Raw genomic sequence first — 19,842 nt, 5'->3', positions numbered from 1 at the left:
GGAGGGATTATCGGGTGCTAGATGATTGTGGAGGGTTACACAATATTAGGATTAATTGATGTAGTTATAATTATATATGGTTGTACCAGGGTACAACAGAGTCTAGAATGTCAGTTTGGAGTGCTATACGCACTACTTTAGGTACCTCCCCGGATTTTGGATTCACTACAAGCACCACCAAGTGAAAGTTAGGTCCCGCGTGGCGTAGGTTATCCGGCGTTGGGACAGACCCCATACGTGGCGTTGGTTGTACCGGCGTATGGGGAGATTTGCAATGTGATGTTCAGGTCTCACGTGGCGTAGGTTATCCGGCGTTGAGACAGGTCCCATACGTGGCGTTTGTTGTACCGGCGTATGGGGAGCTATTGTGATATTGTGTTGAGGTCGCACGTGGCGTAGGTTATCCGGCGTGTCGACAGACCCCATACGTGGCGTTGGTTGTACCGGCGTATGGAGAGATTTGTGATATGATGTTGAGGTCCCGCGTGGCGTAGGTTATCCGGCGTTGGGACAGGTCCCATACGTGGCGTTGGTTGTACCGGCGTATGAGGAGTTATGTGATATGATGTGCAGGTCTCACGTGGCGTAGGTTATCCGGCGTTGAGACAGACCCCATACGTGGCGTTGGTTGTACCGGCGTATGGGGAGATATGATGATAATATGGCATGGTCGCACGTGGCGTAGGTTATCCGGCGTGTTGACAGGCCCCATACGTGGCGTTGGTTGTACCGGCGTATGGGGAGATTATATGAAATCCAGAGAAATGAAATAAGGTATCGCCCAAGTGTGGAATTGGGTTTTAGGGAAGAACTACGTGTGGCTTGATCCCTCAAGGAGGGTACGTAGGCAGCCTAAGGTTATTAGGTGCAGCCGCAGACTAAATGTTAGTCATAAATTGTATTTGGATGGTTTGGTTGTCTGTTGAGAATTTTTGGAAGGCCGAAGGCCAATTTATGTGAACTGCATGAAATTATATTGTGCATGCTGCCAGTTGGGAATATTAAATGTGCTTTTATGCAGGTTGAAATTTTGGGAAATGTCCAATTTATAGGGGAGACTCTGCCGAAATTTCGGCAGGAAGTCTCGGTTTTTAGTAAGTGGGCCTGGCATCGGGGTGATGTCAGGATTTCCAAAGAGTTCGTCTCGGGTTTTGAGAAAATTCGGGGCGGGTCCTTAAAGTTACGGTGTGAGCTGCAAACCGGACCGCGCCCACCCCTACTTTCACTCGCTGGTAATCTGCACAAAGTGCCCTCAGAAGTGACACATTTGTCTTGGCATAAGACACAACACCCTATGGATACTTCACGAACTCTTCAATCTTTTCCGCCAACTTCAAATATCGCATGTCAATGTGAATGTGTTTTTCACTGCCCAACAGCACAAAAACAGCAAAGTATACAAATCCAAACTTCAATACATCGTCCACATCAGCGCAGTCGAGAAAGGCTTTTTCTAATTCCAAAAGGTTGACATTTTTATCGTTGCCAAAGTACTTCCTTTTCAAAGAGCAGTTCTCATTAGTGGCAATCGGAATAAAGGGAAGGTTTCCAAACCTTAGCCCTGTGACGACGCAAAATTGCTGCGCCGTGAATTGGATCACCCTATTGCAAACGATGAATTTGATCTCGTTTACTTGGGAAACTGTCTTCGAATCAGCCTTCCTCAGCAACAAGCCGTGGACAATTGGCGAAGTCCACTTCAAGTCCTCAATCAGTAGGAGATGACCAAAACAACTCTCTTCAAACCTTCGTAGCTGTTGCTGACTGAATTTCTCCTTTATGGTACTGATTGCAGTCTTTATATGAGATAGGGACAATGCTTTTCCCTGGAACTTTTCTTCCTCTGCAATCATCAACTTAATTGAAGAAATCATGTTTCCTTGCACGCCAATATTATAAAAATAATTTTAGTCTGTTGCAATCTAGACAATAACAAGCAATAAACAATCAGCACTTATCAACAACCTATTATAGGATATTAAGTGAAAAATAAACAAAAAATACAGAGCATAAACAAAACCCAGCTATTTACAACTGACCTACTTATTCAACGGCTCAAATCTAGTTAGAAAATTGTCATATCCAAATAAATAGTGCTGGATATAACTCTTTTATCAGTTACAACTGTTCAGTAAGCCAGTTCAAGTTAGCTGTAACTATAATAAGATGGTGCAATGTAATTGAACAAATCAGAATATCTAATTTCTTAGCACCTGTTATCTTTATAACCACTTTGTCAAAGTTGTGCTCACAATGGGGTCTTCTTGGACACAAATACTAATAACTAGCTACTAGCAATACCAATATCCTATGATAAAAGAGTCGTCGTTCAGGATGTATGCATGTCGTTTTTCTATTATAAATCAATTGTTCAAAAATATTGCATTCAAATTCATAATTAAGCTCACATATTTAAAAAAAATAAAAAACAAAACAAAACAAAATCAGCACTTATCAAGAGCCTATTATTATATCATTGTATTCAAAGAGCATATTACCCCACTGTTGTATTCAAACGAGCTTTTTTTATATCTAAAAGAACATTTTGCTATGCAAAGTTGTGTATTTAAGGATCCTATTGCTCTGCATTTGAAGTTTTTTATGCCATTTTTCAGCCGAGGTCATGCACTTCACTAGGAGCTTTTTTGGAAAATAGTAAAAAGTTCACAATTTTAACTTTTAGCCATATTCTCTCAGTGCACACACAGCCCAATTGTATAGTGCCATCTGCTCTGTACTCCTTTTCATGAATTCATGATTTTGTGCAAGGAAATGCAAAGAAGTAAGAACCCCTTCAACATCATCCATAGCCCGCATTTGAAGTTTGTTATGCCATTTGAAATACCCATTTATTTACTTTAACACTAACCAAAATCATAGATATGAAAACCAATCTCAAAACCATATATATCAGCTGACCCAAAACAAAAACCTATCACCCAATCCTTAGCTAGCAGGAATGACATACCCATTTATTTACTTTAACACTAACCAAAATTATAGATATGAAACCAATCTCAAAACCAAAATCATAGATATGAAACCAATCTCAAAACCATATCAGCTAACCCAAAACAAAAACCCATCATCCAATTCTTAGCTAGCAGGAATGAAATACCCATTTATTTACTTTAACACTAACCAAAATCTTACATATGAAATCAATCTCAAAACCATATCAGATGACCCAAAATAAAAATCCATCACCCAATCCTTACCTAAAATCACAATCACAATAAAGAAAAACAAATTAGGGTAATCTGAAGCCCATATCAGATACCTCATCAATTCCAAACCCTAGACTCTAGAGAAACCACTAAACCAATTTCATACAAACCCATAAACCCAAAACAATTTCAGAGCAACATCTAAACCCTAAAACCCTAAACCAATTTGGAAGAAACCCATAAACCAATTTCATACAAATCCATACACCATAAACCAAATTCACAAAAACCCCAAATTTCTAAAAAAGGGAAGATGAACAGTACCTCGTAGATGGTATTTTGAGTTATTTCCCAATGAAAACCCCTCCTTCCTCTTCAAAAGAAATCACTCATTGACCGAAGACTTGGACTTCCGTTGGACGTTGGACTTGGAGATAGCTGACAACAGAAAACGTGCTCGCCACTCTCGTTTTACGGAATGAGCCAAACAACATTCTTTTATTTAATCATTCATTGTTTAGATCAAAGCTATTTTTTAAACTTGACCAAAATAAAACTATGCAACCACTCAAATAATTGACAATAAAATAAAATAAAAGGCAAAAGAACTTGTCCGAAAATGAAATGCCCTCCTTCCTTTTCAAAAGAAATCACTCATTGACCGAAGACTTGGACTTCAATTGGACGTTGGACTTGGAGATAGCTGACAACAGAAAACGTGCTCGCCACTACAAGGTTTTTGCAACTCTCTCTCTCTCTCTGACTGTTAGCTTTGCTTCTTGTTGCTGGTTTTTTGGCTGATCTTGAGAAGAAGTATTTATTGTGAGTTTCCGGTTGGTTTGCTGGTCTTTTGGTTGTTGTCTTACGAACCACATTTCCATATCTGTTTTGTTCAGGTAACATTAACTAAAGCATATGCAATTTTTAGTTCACTTGTGTAGTCATGTGGCTTATATTTTTGTTTTAAATGTTGAAATTCGTATTTTTGTTCCTTCTAATGTTTATAGGTTGAATTCCTCTGTTTTCCTCTGGTTTACTATATTACCCAAAAAAGACCTCTTTAAATTTTAATCCTTTTCTTTTTGCAAGCCATTTATAATCATCTTTCTATTTATTAGTTGAGTGTTTGGATTTTTGAAGATTTAATTAGCGAAAGGCTTATTTTCATTGAGTGTTTACAGCAGCAGCAGATTGCCAAATGGCATTGACCACCCAAAGAGACTCTGCCTTTCTTCCTTCACCGAACTACGATGTGTTTTTGAGTTTCAGGGGTGAGGACACTCGACTTAGCTTTGTATCGCATTTATACCACGAATTGCAGCTCAGGGGTATTAAAACATTCAAGGACGATCCTAAGCTTGAAAGAGGGACAGCTATTTCTTCGGGGCTCTTCAACGCAATCCAAGAATCGAGGCTTGCAATCGTTGTTCTCTCGCCAAAATATGCTTCTTCTACCTGGTGCTTGGATGAGCTTACAGAGATTCTCCAATGCATGAAATCCAAGAGCGCCGTTCTGCCAGTGTTTTATCATGTGGATCCTTCTGACGTACGAAAACAAACCGGTAGTTTTGCTTGCGCGTTCGCTGAGCATGAGGAAAGGTTTAGGGAAGACAGAGAAAGGGTGAAGAGCTGGAGAACTGCTTTAACTGAAGTGGCCAATTTATCTGGGTTTGATTCAAAGAATGAGCAAGTTTTTTCGTATGCCATTTGATCGTAAGCCATCGTATCTTCTTATTTTAGACTTCACGATCGTTTTACTTTTCCTCTTTGTAGGTGTGAAAGAAAGCTTATTGAATATATTGTTGAATGGGTGTGGGAGAAAGTGCATCACAGATTCAAATTGTTAGATTCCACAGAGTTAGTGGGAATGAAGTTTATACGTGAGCAAGTAGATTTGGTTTTAGCTCATCCCACGGATGATGTTCGCTTTATAGGGATATGGGGGATGGGCGGAATTGGCAAAACAACCATTGCTCAGCTAGTTTATGATAGCATTTCTACCCATTTTGAAGTTAGCAGCTTTCTTGCTAATGTTAGAGAGGTTTCTCAACGTGGTAATCTTGTTGATCTACAAAGACAACTTCTTTCCCCAATCTTAAGGATCAATTACTCAAGTTTGGGATGAACAGCGGGGAACCTCTGTCATTAAGAATTGCTTGTATAATAAAAAGGTTCTTCTCATTCTTGATGATGTGAGTGAATCAACCCAACTTGAAAAGTTGGCTGGTGAAAAGGATTGGTTTGGTAAGGGGAGTTTAATCATTATTACAACTAGAGATAAACGGTTGCTAGTTAATCATGATATATCATGTAAGGTAGAGGGGTTAGGTGATGATGATGCTCTTGAGCTCTTTAGTCGGAATGCCTTTAAAAAAAATGAGCCGGAGGAAGGTTATTTGGAATTGTCAAAGGGTTTTGTAAATTATGCCAAAGGGCTTCCACTAGCTCTTAAACTTTTGGGATGCTTATTGTATCAGAGAGATCCAGATGAATGGAAAAGTGAATTGGATAAGCTGCGGAAAATTTCCAAGTCAGAAATTATTGATTTGCTTAAAATAAGTTACGATGGACTGGATGAGATGAACAAGGATATATTTCTTGATGTTGCATTTTTTCATAAGGGGAAGTTCAAGGAGCATGTAATTGAAATACTAGACATTTGTGGCCAATGCGGTCGTATTGGGATAGATGCTCTCGTTCAGAAATCCCTCTTAACTATTGATATTTCAAACAACAATGTTGAGATGCATGATTTGATACAAGAAATGGCATTGGAAATTGTTCGTCGGGAGTGTTTTGAAGAGCCTGGTAGACGAAGTCGATTGTGCAATCGTGAAGATATCTCTCATGTATTCATAAACAATACGGTAAGAATTATGTAGAAAATACCAAGTTTTGAAAGAAATATGATTTATTTTTATCTTGAAATTTGACTTAAATGTGCAATTAAATTTTCCTTTACTATTCTTAATTACAGGCAACAAACAAAATTAAAGGCATTGCCTTACGCATGGCGAGACTTGAAATGGCAGATTGGAATTGTGAAGCCTTCTCTAAGATGTGTAACCTGAAAGTTCTTGAATTTGACAATGTGATCATTTCTTCAAGCCCCAAAATTCTTCCTAATTCCTTGAGAATTATCAAATGGAGTCAGTATCCTTCCAAATTTCTCCCATCAAGTTTTCAACTGAATTTCCTTGTTGCGCTTGTGATGCGTGAGAGCAAACTTCTTCGGCTTTGGGATGGACGAAAGGTAAGAGTAATGACCATATGCCATTCTAGAAATTAGTTTTTTTTATTTATTTTAAATATTTTGTTTCAAAAATTAAAATAAATCTGAGCTAATTATCTATTCTACCATTGTTATGAATTGTACAGGACTTGCCCAACTTGAAAACGATGGACCTTAGTTACTCTAAAAACTTGACCACAACCCCAAATTTCTCTGGTGTTCAGAATCTTGAGGAGTTGGATTTTGGAAGTTGTAAGAATTTGGTTGAGATTCACCCGTCAATTGCAAATCTCAAATGTCTTAAACGCTTGGATCTTGGTTTTTGCTTAAAATTGAAAAAGATTCCAGAATTTTCAGGGCAAATGAAAAATTTATCATGGCTTTGTTTAAGTAGGACTTCCATTTTGAAATTATCTGCATCAATAGGATGTCTGGTTGGCCTTACTAGTCTGCGTCTATTGAATTGCAAAAATCTTGCGGGTCTTCCTAGTGAAATTTGTAATTTGAAGTCTCTTGAATTGCTTTGGATGCGTGGATGCTCAAAAATGGACAAACTCCCAGAGAACGTGGGGGAGATGGAGTCTCTTATAAAGCTTCAATTGTGTGAAACTTCTATAAGACAGCTGCCACACTCCATTGTTGGTTTGAAAAAACTAAGGGATCTAACTTTGGGTGGAAAAAGTGGATCACAGCCTTCAAGGTTTTGGTGGGGCCTCCCCCGCTTAAATGGAAGAAAGGCCTTTGTGTTGGCTTCGCTAGATGGTTTATTTTCTTTGAGGGAATTGGATCTGAGTAATTGTGATGTTTGTGAAGGGGATCTTCCCAACGATATTGGCTACTTGCCCGCTTTAGAAGAATTAAAGCTTAGTGGAAACAATTTTGTTAGCCTTCCTGCAAGCATTGGATGTCTTTCTAAGCTTAAGTTATTTTGGATGAATGGGTGCCAAAGTCTTGAACAATTGCCAGATCTTTCTAAGCTGATCTCATTGGTGGATATAAACATAGCCAATTGCACTTCCTTAAAAATGTTACCACATCTTTCGTCAAATTGGTCATTAGTGGATAACAAAAGAGGTTATCTTCAGTTTAATTGTGCCAATTGCTTTGTATTGGTTGACAATGAAGGCTGCGATAGTATAATACTGAAAATGCTACAGCGATACCTTTAGGTTCTCTCTCTCTGTCTGTCTCTCTTTTGTTGTTTGCTATAATAATAATTACAACTTGCTAACCTCATAAATATCTATGTATATGGTACAGGTAATCCCTACGCCTTTTGACTACCAATTCGAAATTGTAACTCCTCGAAGGAAAATTCCAGAGTGGTTTAGTAATCAAAGTTTGGGAGATTCCCTAATTGTGGAGCTACCTCTGGATTCATGTACCACGTGGATGGGAATTGCTTTATGTGCTGTGGTTGAATTTCAGGCTGATCTTTCTGATTTTAGTTTGTTTCGTATTAGCTGTTTCGCAGAAGGAACAGGCAATGTTGTGTCATATGAAGTACTTCCAAAACTTTTTAAAACAGGCGATGTTGTGTCAGATCACCTTTGGGTAATTTATTTACCTTGTAAACCACTTCAGAAGATATGCAGTCAGATAAAGGTTTTCTTCGAAACTGAATATTTTTGTCAAGACAAAAACCGGTACGTATACGACAAAAATGTGAAGAAGTGTGGGTTTCGTTTGGTGCACAAGCAAGATGTGGAACAACTCAACCAGATCATGATGAACAAATCCATCATCAAGAGCACTACTACTTGTCCTACCAAATCAGCTGATGCACAAGGTCAACAACGCCACAATGACAAGGACGCTGGTCCTAGTGGAAGTGGTAGCTCTCACCAAAAATCTCTCTTCTGCAATACCTATGCTCTTTCCGAAGAGGCAGACCAAGATGAATTAAAATGAGGTTGTTGATGAAGCTCGGCCCAGAAAAAGAAAAAAGATCGATGTGATTGGGGCTAACCTATGATTCCTCACTTTCAAAGCAAGAGGCATCACAGCTGCTGTATTTCAATGTGAGTTGCTTCTTTCGCTGATTCTAGTTTTCATTTTTTTGGGATTTGATGTATTTCAATGATGTTGTTTCTCGCTTGCTTGTGCTTCATTCTTTTGGCCGTATATTGCCCTAAGTTTTGTTTTTCACCTATTGCTCCTTCATTTGGTTCTCCCACTGTTTTTTTATTTGGCTCTATTCCTTGTTTTGTTTTAGGAGCATTTCTGAATTTCTCTCAACTTGTAAAGATTTCCTCCCTCTTTTTAACAACTCACTTTTTATGAAAATTTTCAACTACAGCAGGGGGTGCATAGGATTTTTGATTTGCTACTTAGGTCTTGCCCCTCTTATTTGTCGCTATTGTTGAAAAGTTTAATAAAAACTGTTATTCTTAAAAGAGGAACTAAAATTTTGCTAAAAACTCCTCCTCCTCAAATATCTGCACCTCAATACTTTAGTAAGTCACCACCATCTGTCTCCCTGAATTTTCTTTTCTAGCTAGACATTTATCATTAGATTCATCACTTGTTTCTTTGATGATAATTCCTTTTCTCCTGCCGTTAAATAATCACATGAGTTATTCTCAGCAACCTCTTCACCACCCAATGCACGTAACGTTTTTTATTTTTCATTTTATAACACAATCACCTCACCATCTATATAAAACCCTTTATTCGTATCAATCTCTTACTCATCCACAATAATCAAAATCAAAATGGCAGCTTACACAACTTTCAAACTCTTCCTTCTCACAGCTTTTCTAGCCTTGACTATGCCATTTCCTTTTCTAGCCATACACTTATCATTAGATTCATATCTTTGATGATAATTCCTTTGCACTCTCTCTCTCTCTCTCTCTCTCTCTCATGTACATTTGTCATGTTGCTGCACATTTTATAGCACTTGAGCAAAGTATCTGTTAACGTACTGCAAATCATAGCAAACACGTATATGTCTTCCATGATCTCATCTATCTTAAGATAGAGTGAATGGTTGTTTGTTTTGTATGTTTCAATGATATATCTTCCAACAATTATGTCTTCCAGCAATTATGTCTTCCAACAAATTTCAATGATATTAGCTAGGAGAGGAGAACAATTTACCTTGCTACTTTTTTTTTTTTTTTTTCCATTGCAAAACTATATGCAAGATTTATGATGCAAATAAACAGGACATACTGATTTTTTTGTTTGTTTCTGCATTCAAGTGCATAATAACAAGACTACTGCTGTTGAAGCCAGCCAACTGTGTCCTGTAGTCAACTGAAATTTGGGTTCCTGATGCCATGGCCGGTACTGGGCACACTGCTAATGTGCAACTTGAACTGATCGAAAGTATCCATGTACTTATTGGTCAGGTTCGCATGAAACTTGCACCTCAGGATCACCTACCTGGTTCTTATTGACACAACTTATGTGACTATTTAAACTGCTCTATTCTATTTTGTGCAGGATGGAATAAGACAACAAGAATTCTCAATCAAACCCGTAAACATTTGCATTGAATCAATATAAAACCGACCAATTGCTTTGTCGGAACTCCTCCCCTGTCTGCTTCATTGATCATCTCTTTGATAGTTTATACAATCTCTTTCACTTATGCAGTCTTCTCTTATTTAGCATCTCTCAGTTTTAAATTGTTCAACCGACAGGAATTCTGAGAGGTTCATTAACATCAGAATATGTTGAGCAGAATTTGGCAGAACTAGTTCTATTTTGAATAAAACTATAGTAACTTTTTATTTGGAGATTGGTGATTTATGAATGAGAAGTTGTCAATCTAGTCAAAATGTACTCACAGTTCCACAAAAGCAGAGAATGTAGTCTTCATATTAATATTCACACAGTAGTCTGTCTTGATGACAACATTTTCACGCTAGAGAAATCATTTGAGAGGCAATAATTTTGGAGCTATTATTTTCTTTCGATTTTTATTTTGAGACATTTTGGAACTACAATTAGATGTATTCTATGCCATAGATATGTTCAAACAAACATCCAAGAGCCATCAACCGAAGGCCGAATGGGATCAAATGAAGCCCAAAATGAAGCCAACTCAAGTATCTAGCTAATCAACAAATCACAAAATTATTAATTTGTCTAGCTCTAAGCAAATTCCAATGAGAGTTGAAGCATAGTTTGGAGTCCAAGAACTAAAAATCTAATAGAAAATTAAAATTGCAAATGTGGTAAAGGCGAGTTGGTCAATGTAGTGTGTTTGCTTCTTGTACCCGAGTTCAAACCCTCCCTTACCTTACATTACAATAGGTTGAAATCACCTTTGTCAATTTGAGAACAAATTTGAAATTAAAATGTAAAGCAAACATGAATTTAATCATCCAATTATGGTCAATCAATCAATCTTTTGGAATGAGCACGAATAGTGAATACGCTAACCAACTTTCGATAAGCAAACGAATGGTCAATCCTTTTGACCATGAGCAAACAAAACCAACACTAGCAAGCAAACCAACCATCACAAAGACTATAAATTATCCATTAATTCGTCTGTGGTTGGGAATTACGTTTAATTATTTTAATTCCCACAAATTTTGTTATATGCATCATCAGTTGATGAGTTGAGTCCCATCAACTTCTCCTGCTGTTAAGTATCACATGATTATTGTCATTATGAGTTACTCTCAGCAGCCTCTTCACCACCCAATGCACGTAACGGTTTTCTGTGTTTTTTTCTTTTCTTCCATTTTATAACACAATCACCTCACTCATCCACAAAATCAAAATGGCAGCTTACACAACTTTCAAGCTCTTCCTTCTTACAGCTCTTCTAGCCTTGACTATGCCATTCTTAGCCACAAGTGCTCGCCCTTTGAATCCTAACATAATTCGGTCAAACTCGAACCTTGTAGCCTGGTTGAATTTGGATGAAGAATCTTCTAACTGCTGGGACTCTTTGTTTCAGCTCCAGTCATGTTCTAGTGAGGTTGTCATGTTTTTTCTTAATGGTGAGACTTACTTGGGTCACAGTTGCTGTGAAGCCATTCGGACCATTGAGCATCAGTGTAGGCCTGCCTTGCTTGGCACGCTAGGGTTTACCGTAGAAGAGACTGATGTACTCAAGGGTTATTGCGATGAAGCCGATCATGTTAAATCCCCGCCGTCATGATCCTACTAATGTAAAAGTTGTTCCTGGTTGGAAGAAGTTGGTCCCTTGAAGAATTTGAGATCTTCAATCAATAAATGTAACACATATGGGGTCTCTAGCCACGTTCGTTACTTAACTAGTAGGGTCTATTTTGTTCATGATCTTAATTATGTTTTAGCATGAATCAGTCGCAGTGTTTTAATGGCTTAATTGGTCTCACCTTTATGAATGTATTACTATTTAAGACGGAATGATTAGAATAATCAGTTTCTATCGAATTCTATATGCAAAGCACCATATTTTTCACTTAGTTACAACAAGGTAAAGGGGATTCAACAAAAAATCAATGATATGATTTTCCTCTGCATATTTTCTCAACTCTATATTCTTATCCATATATAGAGTTGTTAATTAAGTCTGGCTAAGATATATACACAAGAGGTTTATAACTTAAGTAGTTAAGAGTAATTATCCCTGTATGGGTCCTAGGTTTGATTTCCCGCTCGCTCAATATTGCTTGTACAAAAAAATAAAAAAAAAATTAATACCACTAAAAAATTATGTAAAAGTTACACCGAGTAAACGATTAACAATTAAATACATGACATGCTAAAAGAAAACAGGATATATACTGACCCTTTAAACAAAGAGTCTTACTTATACACTCAACATGCATCAATTCTCAGAAACAAAATACTGAGTATTCATCATAATTAAACATCACACAAATAATTGAAGGGATGCACACAAATAATTAACCACTTAAATAGGTAATCAATAAAGATCGATATTGATTAATTTAGATTATTTAGAAGAGGTGGTGGTGCTTCTTTCCATGAGACTCTTCCTCTTCTCTCTCTGACTCTTTCTCCTCATGATGCTCGTGGAAGGCATACCCACCCGAACCAACTGCCCCCGTTGCCCCAATCTCCTCCTCTATCCTGTGCCTGCGAGCATGCTCTGGGTCTTTCTTTGCCTCGTGCTTCTCATACTGCCGAAAAAAAAAAAAAACAACTTTATGGTCAAAGTTTCTCCTTTTATATTTTCAATAGTGTTTGAAAAAAAAATGGAAATTACATAATCATTATACTTATGTGAACGCAAAGTAGGATTGGCAATTATATATTTTGTCAATAAGATCACAAATCATGCGCACTAATATGCCTTTGAGAATGATCATAAATCCACAATTAGTATGCCTAATTAAAATAATAAATTAAATCAGAAAAATAGGGTTGAAACATTAATCTACCAATGCATAAGTGCCGGCAGCAGCAGAACCTAGCTCCCCAAGTTCCTCGAGATGTTTGTGGTGCTTCTCCTGCTTCTTGTAGTCTCCAGAGTCACGAGACCCATAGGTTTCAGACGTCTCACTGTGCTGTCCGCCGCGGGGCCCATCAGAAGAGTAAGCAGTGGTCTCGCCACGGCCCCCGTGTCCTTCTTCCGAGTAACTGTCTCCGTCGCCACCGACATTTTGAGTACGTCTCTCACTAGAGTAACTGTCTCCGTATCCACCGCCGCCCCCACCGGTACGACGTCCTTCACCAGAGTAATCAGTGCTGTCTCCATAGCCGCCGCCGCCGGTACGACGTCCTTCACCAGAGTAACTGTCGCCATAGCCACCGCCGCCACTAGCACGACGCTCTTCACCACCAGAGTAATCAGTGCTGCCGCCGTAGCCTCCTCCGCCAGTACGGCGTCCTTCACCGGAGTAATCCGTGTTGTCGCCATAGCCGCCGCCACCACCACCGGCACGTCCTTGAGAAGAGTAACCAGTGGAGTCGCCATAGCCAGTGCTGTCGCCGTAACCACCACCAGTGCGGCCTTGATCTCCATAACCGGGCTGAGAGAAGGATGAGGATTTGTCTTCTTCTCTGTCCTGGTTGAAGAGGCCGAGGCGGTGCTGTTCCTGGTTAGCCATGTTGAGGGGTATTTTGGGTATTTTGAAGAAAATGCGAGGATGAAGGAAGATTATGAGGTAAGGGGTGTTGCGTTGGGTATGCATGGTGATAGGGGGGCTTATATAAGCGTTGGATGTCCCAAAACTCTCTTTCTGGCTTTAATTTGTGGCTCTTCTCTATCACAAGCTCGTACGTAAAATATCCACCTAAAGTGGGGCTCTCTTGCTCTTGCCACATGCATGGCTACCTATCCATGCCTTGGTAGACGGTCTGGATTCGTTTGGATCTCTCTCTCTCTTCTCTCTCCCCCCTGAAGTGGGGCTCTCTTGCTCTTGCCACATCACATGATTTGCTAGTTATCCAAGCCTTGGTGGACGGTCTGGATTGTTTGGCTCTCTCTCTCTCTCTCTCTCTCTCTCTCTCTCGGCCGGTATGGAAGACATTTCTTCAAAAAAAACTTTTCACTTATTACACCTTGAAAACTAAATATATTTCTATTTATTGTCAACGGATGCCAGTAGGTTTCTCTCCCCCACTCCCCACCCCCCACCCCCTAGTGGCGGTTACATTAATTTAGGAAGTACTTCCCATTTGGATTCAAATAAAAATATTAGAAAATCAAATTCCTACCAAATCAAAATATGAAAAATCGGTTTTAGTGCAAAATACGATTTAGGCTAAAAATGATGGCTCATTAAGTCAATATATACTTCATACTAAAATCTCATAAAATCAAGTTTTCTTATTTGATGTGTAAGGAATAAAAGACGCCAAAAATTATCTTGAGAAGATGACTATTCCGAAAAACTATTTTTCATACTTAGTCAATATTGCACCTCCGCTAAAAAATTTATGGGTCCGCCAGTGCCCTCACCCCGTTGATGTCAGAAAGAAAAATAAAGGTTAATTTACCATTCTTAACCTGAACGAATATTGTATTACAAAATCATGCCTAATTTTTTTTTTTTAAATTTATAAAAACACCTATCAAATAGGTATCGAGCTTTCTCTCTATCGAACAAGATTTTTACCAAAAAATTGAGGGTGTAGAATTAATACCATTTGACCGTTTAGTCATTGAAAGCTAGATAGTTAGGGGTGGGCATCTTAAACCGAAATACCGAAACCATACCATAACCGTACCATACCATACCAATTTCATACCGTTTCATTTGGTATGGGAAGATATTTGGTACCGTACCATACCATACCAATAGAGTATGGTATAGTAGCGGTATCAAGATTTTGGTACCGGTCAATACCGTACCGTACTGAATAGTACTTAAATATAATTTTGATTGCCTTTGTGTGTTTGTTTATAGAGCCTTTTTCTTTGATTCATTTGATAATTAAAAGCTTTTTCTTTGATTTATTTGGCAAAAGTCATCTTTCTTCAAGCAACTCAATTAGTAATTTTTGATTTATAGGTGAAAAGGTTTTCATGATGAGAATATAATAAATAAAATAGTTGTAAAGTATTCAACCAAGACTCCTTGAGTGAAAGAAAAGAAAGAAATAGTATGTACTTTTATCTCTTAATAAAATTAGTGCCTATCACCATTTGATTTTAGGATTATCCTTGGACTCTTTACTTTTTGTTAGTAGAAAAGTCACTTAGAATCTTGATTAAGATGGAGGCTTTTTTTCTTTTGGTTAAATGGTAGGACTAAGCCGACAACAAACTAAACTAACAAGGAATGACCCTGGGCCGAGCCCTGCCTAAAATATCAGTAGCTAAAATATCTTTGAATTTGTAACTTAGGCGTCACTTATTTTGGTGAATGAATGTGTTGAATATTGAATTAGTTCATTTTTTAGTTGTGTCATTTTAGTGTCGAAATGGTACCGATACTGTACTGATACCGATTTGGCATGGTACGGTACGGTACAAATTTTAGCAAATCATAATTCTATACCGTACCATACCGATTTAAATTTCCGGTATCGGTAGTGGTACATGCTTAATACCATACTATACCGTACCATGCCCACCCCTAGATAGTATGATGGATTTAACATTTGCATAAAATTGAAGTACGCAATAAAAAATAGATATATATATATATATATATATATACACAAAGAGCTTTCATTGAGGGATCCCTCAAATAAGCTTATTTGAGAGACACTCTTGTAGGGCCTACTCCGGATTATATTTTACTAATCCAAACCTTCTATTTTGTAGATATTCATTCAAATATCATCTCTATAAAAAATCACTTCAATCTGATATAATTTGACCACTCAATTAAATAATTAAAATTTTAGTACCTTCTTGAAGCCCATGTTCATTGATTTTGTAAGACACAATTGGATGTCTAATCAGTTTTCGATTTGTCTAATTTTTTGTAAAGATGATCTATGAATGAAGACTTAAAAAATAGATTGTTTGGATCGTTGCAAAAAAATTCGTATGGTAGTGCGTCCCTCAAATAAAATTATTTGAAGAATCCATCAATAAAAGGGATATATATATACACACACACTAATCCCTTACATTTGGATACATAAACCCAAAAAAAGATTATAAGTTTTTCTTGCAAATAATTATGGAATATGGGTTTCTTAAATTCCATCGTTGTCATTTGAAAAATTCCAAGACAATAATCTATCCACCGCCTTCCCTTATCTTATGAGCCAAGGTGGCAAGGTATGTACTAAAACGTCATATTGATCGATTTGCAATGTGGGGGACTAAAATGATGAATTTCGAAAATTTCAAGTACGATTTGTGATAAGAATGATAAAGAGAGTTAAAATTTGAGTTGCACATTCACTCAAAATTATTATTGGGAGGAAAGAAGGTATAGGGTCATTAGAGTCAACCCCTCATTGCTCACTTGTAATGTGAGCATATTTTACTTTCATCATTGTTAAATGGAAAGGGTTTTTTAAGAGAGCTATTTAGTCATTTTTCCGTGATTTTGATGAAGGTAATACTTTTCATAAACAAAAATTCGTTATGTAATGGATGGCTACCCTACGTTTTGGCTTAAATGGCACGAAGAAGGAAGAGAAAGACATAATTGCTTTTATCATTATTCCCCGGGACCCTTTACTTCACATGAAAGAGACTAGAAGATGGATTTATACTATACGATATAAAAATTAATAAATTAAATATATGGATCCTAAATATATATATATATATATTATAATTATATGCGGTTTCGCTCATCTAAAGACTCTAATATCACGTATTCAAGAAATTCTTCACGAGAGTAAAATATCATATTCAATTAATTTAGTGAAGCCCCAATTTACTCCTCCATATAAGATCTTAAGTTTCCTCCTTCTCCAGTATCTCTTGTATAAAATATTATAAAAATAATAATTAATTTATGTTTATATTAAATGGCACTATTGTGAACATGATGGTCTCACGATTGAAAATCAAGTGCACAATATCCACGTATTGTTCTCTGATAGGGCCAGATACTTGCTAAGTCAATTTACTAAAGTTGGGATTGACAAAATAAATCGTGACCTTGATGGAAATTAAGGAGGGCAAAATACTTGCCTCACTCCCTGGAAATAAGAGCTTCTATTTTTCTGCCAATCACAGATTAATATGTATGTTGAGATTTTTGTTTTGGTGCTTTTTATGAATTATTTTTACATATATGTCAAATTGTGATTTGCACTAAGTAAGAATGTCTCCTTCCAAAGAAAGAGAGAGGCAATATCCTTAAGAAGAGGCTAAGATAACACCCACCACCACCACAAGAAGAGAACAATAATATTTTCTATCTTAGAAGAAAAAAGAAGACCAATTAATAATATAGAAATTAACATCAAGTAAACGATATTATTTATTATCAACAACGAGAAATAGATAGATACATAGCACTCATATAACAAGCACACATAAGCACTCAACAATTATAACATTGTTGAGATCAAACCTCACTCATAACAGATAAGTAAAATCACAATATATAAATATAAAATATAGTATTTATTTGTAGATTTAGAAGAGATGGTGGTGCTTCTTTCCATGAGACTCTTCCTCTTCTTCCTTTGCCTCTTTCTTCTCATGATGCTCATGGAAGGCAAACCCACCAGACCCAACTGCAGCTGCTGCAGCAATCTCCTCCTCTATCTTGTGCCTGTGAGCATGCTCTGGGTCTTTCTTTGACTCGTGCTTCTCATGCTGCACATCACATCACATCTCATGATCATTATTAAATTAAATAAGAGTTAATTAATTAGGATCTGGTATTTTAATTGTATTATATGTCTCATCTGGATACAATTGTTAAATGAAAATATCTTTATAATTTTGTCAAATTATTTCTGGGACAGATCTTAATTACATTAGTCTCAGAAAAACTTAATCCATTTGATACTTGAGAAGATTTACTCTTCACACTTCTCTTGTTATGTTGACAAGGCCTAAGGAGCTTAAAAGCATTCGCCCTGCTTCGTCGAGAAATTCTTACATACAACCGTTGTATACAATGATCTGCTTACTATGCATGATTAATTAGTTATTGGGAAATGAGCCTTGAAAATGTATGAATTTCTGACTGTGATCCTTCACATTTAAGGTTAATATATAACTAAAATCATGAACAAAATTAGAAGATTCATATATAAAAGGTGGTTAAATCCATACCAGGGCAAAAACACCAGCAGCAGCAGCCCCGGCCTCGCTTAGGTGCTCAAGATGCTTGTGGTGCTTCTCCTCCTTCTTGTAGTCAATTTCAGATTCATGGGTGCCAGTGGTGCCATATGCAGCGGTCTCCTTGTAACGGCCGCCATCTGAGTAATCAGCGCTCTCTCCATAGCCGCCACCACCACCGTAGCCGCTGCCGGGACGTCCTTCACCAGAATAAGCAGTGTTGTCCCCGTAGCCGCCACCACCATCGCCGTAGCCACCACCACCACCGTAGCCGCTGCCTGTACGTCCTTCATCAGAGTAACCACCAGACTGAGGGTAGTCTGAGGTTTCAATGGGTCTGTCTTCATCCTTGTGGTGGTGGAAGAGGCCGTGGTGGTGCTTCTCCTCAGACATGGCGGGGTATTTTGGGTATTATATCGGAAACGGGACGATGGAGAGCAAGATTAATATGAGAAGAGGTTTTGATGGTGTGAGACAGTTGGGTGCATGGTGGTGGGTATTTATAAATGCGCTGGTGCGAAACTTCTTTTCCTCGGCTCTTCACTCTCTCCTGTCGCATGCTCAAATATAACCTTAGGTTAAAAGTGGTTTGATTTTTTAAGGAAGGGGAAAACCTTATAAATGTCACATCTACAATTTCATCATCGTAAAACAAATATTTAAGAGAACTCACATCTCAATTTTTCAAAATGCTTAATTTGTCGTATGGCACTGTAACTCTATCCAAAATTCTGCGTGTGTTTTACATGCCACATATTCTAATTTAGGAATTTCGATAAATCAAAATAATATCTCTTTAGAAATTTTCTTTGAGTGACAAATTGAAATTATATATAAGTACAAGTGATATTTTTAAAATTTTTTCCTAATAATAAATATCTTAAAATTGGATAATCTTGATTTTGCCACGTGCCATGCTTTGGTGAACGGTTAGGATTTGCTGTCCTCTCTATAAATTGAAATGTAAAGTGATGGGTAGATACCCATCTAAGGTGGGGTATTATGATAACATTTTCTTTAATAAAAAGTAGACAATTGTATTCATATTATATGAGTTAAATCGTATTATATTATTATACTATAATGCAGAATGAGAGTCACAAAATGCCATCAAAATAATTCAAATCTAGTTTTATTTAAGAAATTCGTGGACTGAACTCATTGGTAGATAGACATGGCCAGAGCAGTAGCTTCCTTTATTGTTCGGGTCATTGCAGTTGTTAGATGTTAAGTTCAACGCGACATTTTTGGCATGTAGAAGAAATAGTTGAATATTAAATTCTATATGGAATAATTTTTATATATGTTATTTTATTTTGTTTTCATGATAAATAATCTATATATATATATAGTAAAAGTTAGAGAATGGTAAAACAATTAAAATACCAGAAAATACTTTTGGTTAATGTAAACATTAAGAATTGAAATTATTAATTAAATGAGAATAATATGGTAAATTCATACTTTTTCATATTAAAAAAATTAAAAATAAAAGAAAAATCAGATAAAAGGCCCTTATTTTTTTAATTCTAAAATAAATGTTAATTTTAAAAAAAAGGATCTCGCAAGAGCAGAAGCGCATGTGAAGAGGTTAGTCTATTAATAAACATTCAAGCATCTCATTGAACATAAACTTTGTCATTTGGTTTTTTTATTATTTTATACTAGCCTCTTCACACGCGCTTCAGCGCCTGTGAGATGCTTTTTTTTTAAAAAAAAATTAAATTTATTTTAGAATTAAAAAGATAATGGGTAATAAAAATAGGATTCTTTCTGATTTTTCTCTTAATTTTAATTTTTTTAATTAATAATTT

General features: G+C 37.0%; 5 protein-coding genes across 5 annotated transcripts in view; 3 read left to right on the top strand and 2 right to left on the bottom strand.

The window, feature by feature from the left end:
- Positions 1-8,562, top strand: part of LOC18768421 (TMV resistance protein N) — a 32,318-nt gene extending 23,756 nt beyond the window's left edge. The window contains exons 4-7 of the mRNA XM_020569851.1: positions 5,417-6,034; positions 6,145-6,420; positions 6,546-7,568; positions 7,660-8,562. Coding sequence (XP_020425440.1) covers positions 5,417-6,034; positions 6,145-6,420; positions 6,546-7,568 — 1,917 coding nt within the window. The 3' untranslated portion in view covers positions 7,660-8,562. The remainder of the gene's footprint in view (positions 1-5,416; positions 6,035-6,144; positions 6,421-6,545; positions 7,569-7,659) is intronic.
- Positions 4,213-5,009, top strand: LOC109950579 (TMV resistance protein N-like). The gene has a single exon (XM_020569852.1). The coding sequence runs from the start codon at positions 4,366-4,368 to the stop codon at positions 4,876-4,878; it is 513 nt and encodes a 170-aa protein (XP_020425441.1). The 5' UTR covers positions 4,213-4,365; the 3' UTR covers positions 4,879-5,009.
- Positions 11,141-11,524, top strand: LOC18768087 (egg cell-secreted protein 1.1). The gene has a single exon (XM_007200087.1). It carries the CDS (start codon positions 11,141-11,143, stop codon positions 11,522-11,524), a length of 384 nt encoding a protein of 127 aa, XP_007200149.1.
- On the bottom strand, positions 12,034-13,514 carry LOC18767301 (glycine-rich cell wall structural protein 1.0). Its single transcript, XM_007201809.2, has 2 exons — positions 12,756-13,514; positions 12,034-12,494 (listed from the first exon to the last, which is right to left on the bottom strand). Exons 1-2 carry the CDS (start codon positions 13,506-13,508, stop codon positions 12,312-12,314), a joined length of 936 nt encoding a protein of 311 aa, XP_007201871.2. The 5' UTR covers positions 13,509-13,514; the 3' UTR covers positions 12,034-12,311.
- On the bottom strand, positions 17,182-18,598 carry LOC18766514 (glycine-rich protein 2). The gene is made up of 2 exons (XM_007201237.2): positions 18,023-18,598; positions 17,182-17,557 (listed from the first exon to the last, which is right to left on the bottom strand). Exons 1-2 carry the CDS (start codon positions 18,419-18,421, stop codon positions 17,375-17,377), a joined length of 582 nt encoding a protein of 193 aa, XP_007201299.1. The 5' UTR covers positions 18,422-18,598; the 3' UTR covers positions 17,182-17,374.

This window comes from Prunus persica, chromosome G8, assembly GCF_000346465.2.
Source record: "Prunus persica cultivar Lovell chromosome G8, Prunus_persica_NCBIv2, whole genome shotgun sequence".
Lineage (NCBI taxonomy): Eukaryota > Viridiplantae > Streptophyta > Magnoliopsida > Rosales > Rosaceae > Prunus > Prunus persica.
Note: the sequence above shows the minus strand (reverse complement) of the source record. Positions and strands in the feature narration are given on the sequence as shown.

What these genes read in the sequence shown, in the direction of transcription:
- LOC109950579 (XM_020569852.1), top strand. Translation starts at nt 4,366, where the DNA reads ATGGCATTGACCACCCAAAGAGACTCTGCCTTTCTTCCTTCACCGAAC.
- LOC18768087 (XM_007200087.1), top strand. Translation starts at nt 11,141, where the DNA reads ATGGCAGCTTACACAACTTTCAAGCTCTTCCTTCTTACAGCTCTTCTA.
- LOC18767301 (XM_007201809.2), bottom strand. Translation starts at nt 13,508, where the DNA reads ATGCATACCCAACGCAACACCCCTTACCTCATAATCTTCCTTCATCCT. An exon ending in CTGCCGGCACTTATGCATTG is followed by an intron (nt 12,495 to 12,755) that starts GTAGATTAATGT and finishes TTTTTTCGGCAG; the next exon opens with TATGAGAAGCACGAGGCAAA.
- LOC18766514 (XM_007201237.2), bottom strand. Translation starts at nt 18,421, where the DNA reads ATGTCTGAGGAGAAGCACCACCACGGCCTCTTCCACCACCACAAGGAT. An exon ending in CTGCTGGTGTTTTTGCCCTG is followed by an intron (nt 17,558 to 18,022) that starts GTATGGATTTAA and finishes TGTGATGTGCAG; the next exon opens with CATGAGAAGCACGAGTCAAA.